The 9,801-nt window shown below is 27.7% G+C and overlaps 2 protein-coding genes and 1 pseudogene across 6 annotated transcripts in view; all 3 read right to left on the reverse strand.

The window, feature by feature from the left end:
* The window catches only part of LOC111640868 (apoptotic protease-activating factor 1-like), a 108,820-nt gene that overhangs the window by 96,572 nt on the left and 2,447 nt on the right, over window positions 1-9,801 (reverse strand). The gene's annotated exons all lie outside the window — the stretch shown is intronic.
* On the reverse strand, window positions 1,916-5,832 carry LOC111640867 (annotated as a pseudogene).
* On the reverse strand, window positions 6,088-8,507 carry LOC111640871. The gene is made up of 4 exons (XM_023386952.1): window positions 7,151-8,507; window positions 6,954-7,083; window positions 6,371-6,618; window positions 6,088-6,221 (listed from the first exon to the last, which is right to left on the reverse strand). The coding sequence occupies exons 1-4, from the start codon at window positions 7,181-7,183 to the stop codon at window positions 6,141-6,143; spliced, it is 492 nt and encodes a 163-aa protein (XP_023242720.1). The 5' UTR covers window positions 7,184-8,507; the 3' UTR covers window positions 6,088-6,140.

The following is a 9,801-nucleotide window of genomic DNA, read 5'->3' on the forward strand; positions in this document are numbered from 1 at the left end:
ACACCACCCCACGAAAGTCGAAAAAACTGTCAACATGACCTTTGACATTGCTGCGGACCTGCCGCGCTTTTTTTGNGCGTGGTGCTACGGACGGCGGCAAAGTAGTTCGGCTGCCCGATGACGTTTTACATATTATATGAGTTATTTTTACCGTTGTTTACGGATACGGCCACAATTTTTATAGGAATCATAACTATAGGAAACGGTTTTATAGGGGGATCTACTGTACATTTTTGAATGAATATACAAATGTTATTTTCATAATTCATGTTAATTTTTTTCACCTTTAAGCAGCATCTAAAGTTATATTTTCAAGTAATTAGAATTCTTAATAATAATATAATTAGTTAATTACATTCTTTGTATAAGAATTTTATATGTATATACATTCAAAATATTTAAAATATATACAAAATATAAAAATACTTTTTAGTAAATTTATGTCATCTAAACAGATAAAGCATATTACTGTTAAGTAAAGAATAAATTCAAAAATAAAAAGAAGTTCTTAAAAAAATTCATTTGTTTAGGTTTAATCAGCTTTACAAAGTATATTAAAAATATAAGTGAACATAATTACTATCACATCTATTAATAACTGTTATTAATGTTTCAAAGTTTTAATATATATATATAATCATTTTCTATATCTACTAAATAAAATCATTTAGTAGATAAGTAAAATCATGAAAAAAATGAATTTGTTTGCATATGTTTATATATCATTACACAACTATCAAGACCTTAATAATAATAAGTGTGTCAGTTTGGTTAATATATATGTAGATATTAGTCATTCATATATTAAAACTCACCATACTTTGTACTGATAAAATTGATCAAATTAATTCATAAGATGTAATTTTTTATATTGTAAAAATTGGATAATAATTTAGATTTTTATAATTATTCTTATAACACATTTTCTATTATATTATAAGAATACAACAGAAAATGTATTTGCAATCGAATTACATGTAACATTAAGTCAAATCCACAACTAAATTTAATGAATGAGAGAGATGCACAAGGTATAGAAAAAGCTCTAGAATTTATTTTCCTTAAGTTTACAATTTATGTATCCGTTATCATAAAAATTTGTCTTTCTACTTTTTTCCCAAGACTACAAATATTCAAGTACAAAGTAACTGGTTTCAACTGAAGTAGTAGATAATTAAGCGATTAGGGAATTGGGGACATAAATAAAACCCTGCTGAAAGAGCCGGAATATTACCTAAACAAAAGCTTAACCACACCAATCTCTAGCCAAGTACAGTGGGGACTGATTTCTTTGTAACATTAGACGTAATAAAGACAAATTTTTCCAGTTCAATGAGAATGACCAAAAAGTTCTAAATTCTGGAAATTTCCATGGACACCTGGTCCTAAAAACAAATTAGTTAAAAAACAAATAACTCAAGTTTAACAAATTTAGATTCTTACGGCTATGGTGAGAAATGTTTAACATTTACAACAACCCTGTCACTGCCTTTGAGATATACTAATGATACGACAAAAGAGGTATTTGACATTGACCGGTATCGGCACCCTCGGGATTTGGCTTGCATGCACACACCACACACCTACCAAGATCGTCTGATTCCACTCATGAGCCACTGGTAGAGAGCAATTTTAACTAAGTGGAATGTTTTAAGATTTAAAAAGTAAAGAATATTTTATTTTTACGTACGTTTCTTCACAAAATTATATTTAATTATAATTTTCTTTAAAAGTACATTCATACAATTGAATATTTTGTGCCAGATACATATNTAGATTTTACAAATACGTGTACCGGGCTGTGAACGGCTCACGTATTTGTAAAATTTAAGTGACTCGTACAACATGGAATTCATATAAAACGGAATAATCAATGATCTTATAGGGGGGTCGACTATAAATTAAAATTATTTTTATCATTATGTGTTTTTAAATTACCTTCTGGTGCAATCCATGCAGGACTGTACATCTTTCCTTTTTCTTGAAAAGAAAATTTTGCATCTGCCATATTAATTCTAACTATTAATTCATCATCAATCTGAAAAATAAAAATAATAACCTTTATGTGCCTACTTATATACAAATTTAAGTTTAAGGAATTGCATAATGATAGATTTAAAAATAAAAATATTTATTTAGAAAATGAAAAATATTATTTTAAATGAAAAATAATTCATATTTAAATGTTCTAATTTAACGAAAATCATAAAATGTGGACAAACCATTATGTGTTTACTACTAAGATAAAGTCTAGGAACAAGAGGTTCCAAACAATGAAGAAATGCCATGCCTCTTGCTATATCAATGGCAAATTTTAAAGCTTGTGCTGTATCTACAACAATTCCTGAAAAATAAAACATTATTAAATTATTGATTTTTCTAAATAATACATTTATTTTATAATAAACAAATTACCTGTTCCTTCATGTAAGATTGTATAAAGTGAACCATATGGCATATATTGATTAATAACAATTAAATTTGGTGGGCTATTACAACATCCAATTACTGGCAAAACATTTGGATGGGAAAAAATTCTTAACCGAGGATATTCATCATTAAAATCTCTTGATACTCTATTTGTGACTTCCCGCAATCTTAAAACTTTTGCAACTATATCATTACCTTCCAAAGTTCCTCTCCAAGTCTGAAAAAATTAATATTTGAAAGAACTTAATGTATATTCTATAGGTATACAGTATACAGTATCTATAAACCTATTTAGTCAATAAAACTGTTAATTTAACATACTAAGAGCATTGTCACTTTCCATTAGTTCCACATGGTATCATTTACCTTTAACACAAGATGTGTTGCCATTAAATATTGAGATTTGAGGTCCGCTACTCAGACTTGACATATTCAAATTAAAAGCTAGCAAACCTCCAGACTATATCTGTAGTAATAGTAGTAGTAGCTATATAAATTAACTAACAGAAATGAATTTCTATTTCAGTAGATAATTATCAAGAAAATGGATATTCTTCAAAACATGTTATGTTGGGAAATTAGCTTATTTTATAAATATCTAACAGAAAGAATAATTTGAAATAATAGAATATATTTATTTTTAATAATCATTTATTTAAGAAAATAAATTTGTAAAACTGTCTAGTAATTTAAATTATCTATATGCACTATTTTATTGTGTTTGTCACATTTTTAAGTTTTAGCAGAGAATTATCAATCTTTCAAAACTAATGAAGAAAAATTGTCAATTTACAAATAGAAAGAATGTTGATTTGTCTTGTATTGTATTGTTGTATTATTTTAACTTATAAGTAGCTCTTATGTTCAAGGCAGTAATATACAGATTAAAAATATTAAGGAATATTATAAACTACTTTACCTCTCCTGATGGAGTGCTTGCTAACTTAACTTGCAGATTTAATTCATTAATGTTAATGCCAGAATGTCGAGATAATGTTGCATCTCCTGCAAAATAAATTTTTAGCTTTAAAAAGTTATTTTCAACTACAGTATAATTTCAAAATAGCAGACACCATCTGAACTGAGAAATTTGTCCACTATTCTATTCAGAGGTATATGCTGGAAGCCATATTGTATTTTAACCTGGTTGTTATAAAGCGAAGAATACAAATTACAAAAGCATCAAATTTGTGTTAAGAATGTGAATATACCAAAAAGTATACATAGCATATATTATTTATTTTTTCAGCTGTAAAAATCTCATTCGAATGTTGAGTTACAAAGGCAATTTGTTATCCACTTCAAAGGGTGGGAAATATATTCAGAATTGTTACATTTATAAAGTCATTTATGATCTAAGCAACTAATAAAAATTGATACAGGGATTTGTCTGCTTTGTAGTTATCAAGTAGGTGTAACTTTTCCAACATTTTTTGCAGTTTTCAGTAACTGATTTATTAAAAATTACACTTTAGCCATCACAAAGCTGTTAACATGGTTAAGACAATGACATTTGTTTGGTGAAAGTTCAAAAGTTGTGTTATGAAGGCGATTTGCTGACCACTTTAAAATGTGCAAAGATATTCAGTTTTTTCGCATTTACGATGCCATTTACAATCTTAAGTTTCTTTTTCATTACTCTACTACTGTTCTTGTCAAATGAAACTTAAGAAAAGTTTATAGTTTTTTAGTATCATAAGCTTAATTCCATCAATAAGACAGAAGTTTAATAACATTAATATGTATAACAATAAATGGTGATTGACAATTTAACCAGATTAAACTTCTCCAACATATAAAGAATATTGTTGAACTTCCTCGCTCTTCCCCTATTCCTATTTTAAGCAAGTCTTTATTTGATGCCAATGGTCAAAATTTGTATCTGAAAGAATATTTTTCTTTCAATAGTTACAATAAAAAAAAAAAATAAGATTGGAGCATCAGTTTGTAAAGGTTACTGATACTGATATATCAAGAACATTCCACTTCACCAATATATTGATATGGTTATGATCTCTAAATTATTGAAAAAAGAAAAACCAAACATTCGTTTGGTTTACATTTTGCGATTCTATTTGCCACCTTTATTACTGAGTTAATGATTTGCATCAGGTCTGCTGGATGTTGCATCATATCATATTGAATTGAAAGCGGAAGCAAAATTATGAAAATTTTATATTTTGCAGCACCCCTATGAGGAAGCCACAGCTTCCTAGGGTGCCGTGGCACACACTTTGGAAACTGCTAAATTAAACAATTATTCTTAATTATCAACCAATCATATGCACTTGTTAAAAGTTTCAATTATTATATTTGTTGAAATAATTGTATTTTGTTTCTAAATGTATTCAATCTTAACAGGAAAAACTTTGTTTTGCATAAAAAAGTAAATAAACAGAATTTTTTAAATTCCAATTCTCAGAAGTAAGATATTTCATTGTGGTAATATGATTTATAATATTACATATACTATAAAATTATATATATTTTTAATGCTTTTAATTTCTACAAACATTAAATTTATCTAACAGTTATTACTTTTGTAGACTGTTCATCTTCAGATATTTTTATCAGAATCATATTAGCATTTTATGAATGAAATGAAAATTAATGAAAACATATGATAAAAAATTAATTTGATACACTTTTGATAAAAATTAATTTGAACACAAAAATTAACACTTACTGCTTCTTGTTTTTGTTCCCATCCAACTTTGATCTTTGTATGGTATCTTTTTAAGGTCCTGCCCTGACTGCACTGCTAATTCTAATTATAAAAAGAAAATTATATCTTTTACTAAAAAATAAATAGTGAAAATATATTAATATGTTTAATTATTAGTAAATATCATAATAGTCTGTTTTAATAAATTTTTAATAATTACCATGAAGTTTTTGTGCAAGCTGTCCTTTGCATTTATCCAAAGGAATTTCCCCATATCGGTTTGCTACAGACACAAGTGCACCATTATTTATTAGATCCTAAAATAAAAACTTTTCAGGTTAATTCTTGTTTTTCCAAATACAGTAAATATCAAATTAAATTTAAATTTAAACTAAGCTTCATTTTTGAGAAGAGTTGATGCCAATTTTCTTTGTTTTGCATTATGGCATGCTTGTCTGAGAAATGAATAAAAGTTGGAACCATATTTAAATAAAACCCATGTAGACATATATACATATATATTTATTACTTAAGAAAATATATAGCTTATTTAACAAGCAAATNATTTATTAAATATTCTTCGTCATCGACATCGTTAATAATAGCCGTAATTGTCCGTTATAGGACACGGCCATCTCCAGTGTTTCCTTTCTTCTGTTAATATTATTCATTTTTTCCTATTGTTTAAGTGGTCGTTTCGCTATTTTCTTTACGGTCTTCCTCTCTCTTACTTCCATTTGTTCTTATTATATTCGTAATATTATATAAGGATATTTCCGTCTTCCTTTAGAAAATCTAAAGAGGGATCAAATGTCATCCGCTTGAAAATATCGACAAGACATAACTTGTTTCTAAATTTAATTTTTTTTTTCAAATAATTAAGATTTTATTTTACTTTTAAATTGTTGTTAATGAAAATATTAAAGTTTATACAAAATCCACAAAGAATCATTGAAAACAATTCAAATTTTAATTTTAATTACTGCATACAAAAAAGACAGGTAACCTTTAACAATTTTTTTTTGTAGCAAGAAAATTGAAAAATTTATCGTGCCATTATGGAGATAAATCTACGGCCAAATAAGCAAAATGATCTGTTAACATGCCACAGTTTCTTCTTCATTTGCTGAAATATAAGTAATATTTTAAAATTTTTATAAGAGCTCATATATAAGACTGGATCAATAACTAATCAGCCATAAGAACAGCATGGCAGATTGCCGATTGCTTATTTATTGATCCACTCTTACAGTTACAAATATATAGGAAACTAACGTTGATGAAAGGTTCGCAAGCCCTCCATATATATATGGAACTGTAAAAATACAATCTCCTCGGGTTAATAAGTGGCATTGAGTTCTTTTCGTGAGTTAGAAAAATCATATTAGTTGCGGCATTCTTCCTGACGGGCGGACATCTTTGATACCGCTGACCAGCTGCCATTTTTAATTCCTTTTTGTATACACGTAAATCGCCCTTGTTTACTTTTCGTGTTTGGCTTGTCTTCGTATGCTTATCGTAAACTAGGCAAAGAATTTTCAGAAATCATTTTATATGTAAATACGCTATCGCTTGCTAATCCGGCCAGTCCTTAGTTGTGCCGGATTACTGGGTGTATGTCTAAAAACAATGAATGACCATCTTTCGCCTTTTAGTACTGATTCCTTTTGGGAAGCAGGCGGTCAAATACTCGTAATAATCACGTTAACATGCAAAACTGTACACAGAAACGAACACGAGAAAACGGGAAGACAGGATTTGTAAGATTTTCATGGAAACTTAAGTGATTACACTTGGAAATACGCCGAGTAATTAAGAGGCCGGATTAGCAAGTACATAAATTCGAAACTTTTCTTACTTTTAGACTGAATCTTGTAGTTATATGGACCATTATCTCCTTTGCCGTTAATTTCATTTTTTATTTTGAATTCTGGAATTTTTCTGTCTTGCCAAAAATTTAAGTCATTATATTTATGTTCAGGATCGTACTAGAATATTTAAATTTCGTTAATGTGTTATAACAAATTTATCAAATTATGTACATTGAAGCCTTACTTCGGGAATTTCTGTATTGTTTTCGACCGCCATTTGAGAATTTTCTCAGCTATAGAATAAAATATATTCCTAATTTCTGTTTTATTAATATTCCTTTCGTAGATGAGATAGCTGCAAGAATAAATCTCAGCAAAATAACGCTTTTATCTCCTTAATGACAAATACAATAATGTTCTTTTGAATCTCAATTATTAGAGTATTGTTAAAATTTTTAATATTCATAATAAACAATTGTTTTAGCATTAAACATTGGAACACTTCAAAACCATTTGAAGTTACTTTTTTTTATTATTAAAATTATTTAACCATCATGAAGAATAACACATTGAAAAAAGTTGAGGTTGAATGCATTTGTCAGTAAACAGATCAGTGAAACGTAGTACTACTATAAAAATTTTAGATCGGTATCGTAAGAATAAATGTAGATAGGACTCATAGTTGAATGGTTACCTTATAAACTCCCACTATTCAAGCATTCTTGTCACACACCGTTAATCAAGAATAGTCTAAAGACGTTTATCTGTGATGTAAATGTTATATTAAAATCTTTTTTTAAATAAACAACACTAAAATTAATTAAAATAAAACATTTTAATTAATACATTTAAGACAAATCTTAGTATATTATATAATTTCAAAACTCTACGATTATCTTATTTGAAAATAAGCTCTTTTTTCATTGCATAGGAGCCAATAATCACATTAAATTTAATAGTTATGATATATTATTGTACTTAATATTTGAGTATCTGAAAATTAGAGATTCTTTGTTTAAAATTCTTTAAAGTTATGTACAATTGCAAATCTTGGCTGTTTGATACAATTGCTTGTTAGTTAACCTTATTCCGTAATACAAAAATATATATATATATACTTATATAGCAATAGGTTTATAGTAACAATAAATTTTAGATCATTAACACTATTCGGTATACATAGATACAACTTATTTGTTATATTTATATATGGCACAAATATCACTTAAACTACTAGCATTCAAAATATAAATTCTAAAAACAATATTTGCAAATAATAAAGAAATGATTCATATAAAAAACATATCTTTGAGCACTTTTTCAGCAAGTTTTTTCTTTTAAACGAATGTTATCAGCTCAAACAAGCTATCATTCCTATTTAGAAATGTAAATTTGGAATCTTTGATAGACCCAAGTCAGGATTATCAAGGGAATCAAAAACATTTGTTGCAAAAGGAAAATATTACTGAAAAAGTACTCAAAAATAATTTTTTATATGATTTAAACTCTCTTCCTATTTTGATTCTATTAAACTAAAATAAAGAAATGATTCTAACATAATAAATGAAAAGATAACCAATAAAAGCATTTAAAAAATCAGTAAAGTATTTATATATAAAAATGAACAATTCTTCAGTAAATTAAGTTAGAAATTATTGTAAAATTATCAAAATCTTTTACATAATCTTTTTAATGAATTCAGTGAAAAATTAACTAAATTATTTCAAAAAACATTTTAACTGAATTAATAAAGCTGATTTCAGCTGAGCATTTAAATGAANGACTGACGCTTCCTGCAGGCGGGAAAAAATTCAGGGTTGTGCATGACTGTCCCCTCCACAACATCACCGAAGGAGGCCTGTCGCGCATCATTGGTTTACGCGGGAAAAAAAAAGGTCCGATACTTTTTGAACAGACCTTGTATGTTGGGGAGGAGACTACTTTGAAGGGGACCCTGACCAATAAATTGTAAGCAAAGTATATTTTTTTATAATAAATAAAGTTTGAGAACTTTTTGAACAGACCTCGTACAGAGGAAAATGAGAGAGAAAGTATCCTTCAAATCACTGAACTATTTCTTTTATTGATCCAAGATTAATTCTCTCTCCTCTTTGATACACAAAATTAGGCAAAATTATTTCTTTTAATGATTCATTAAGCTAATAAAATTGATGAACACTTAAAACGATGCAATATGAGTACAATTAATAAATGCATACAGTACATAAGGTATATTAATGCCTAGAGACAGTATTCATTAAAATTTAAAAAAGGAAATTTACTTGTCAGCATTTGCAATAAACTAGTTTAATTATGCAACATTATAATAATAAGAACACACCTGAATTCTATTTGCCAAGTTTTTTTTAAAATTTTTGAAATGTGTTATTTTAACACATTTCAAAAATTCAAATCAAAATAAAATTTGAACAAATGGTTTCATTTTGGAACAATGAATGAAAACCTGAAGATGGCGTATCCAAATAGACTAAAAATGTTTGAAATAAAGAGAAAAAACTCAGCACATAGAATTCAGGTGTGTTCTTATTATTATAATTAATATTGCTGAGAAGGAAATAGATATGCAACATATGAAAAAATTTATATACAGTAGATCCCCCTATAAGACGGTAGATACGTTCCGTTCTTTATGAATCAATTTTGTAGGAATCATAGTTTACGGACTATGGCTGTTTGAAAGGTTTTCTTTCATAAAATTAATCGATTCTAGACTAATTTGACTCAACATTTCCAAAATACGTATATTTTTTTAAAAATAATCCGTATAAACTATGTTATAAACAAAAAATTGTAGGATTGCTTACCGAGTGTGTACCGTTCGTCTATGCCCGTTGCTAAAGCTTGGTTTCGTCGCGGAACAGCGCATCAAACCGC

Source organism: Centruroides sculpturatus, unplaced genomic scaffold (assembly GCF_000671375.1).
Source record: "Centruroides sculpturatus isolate CEXI.00-Female unplaced genomic scaffold, Cexi_2.0 scaffold1375, whole genome shotgun sequence".
Classification (NCBI taxonomy): Eukaryota; Metazoa; Arthropoda; class Arachnida; order Scorpiones; family Buthidae; genus Centruroides; species Centruroides sculpturatus.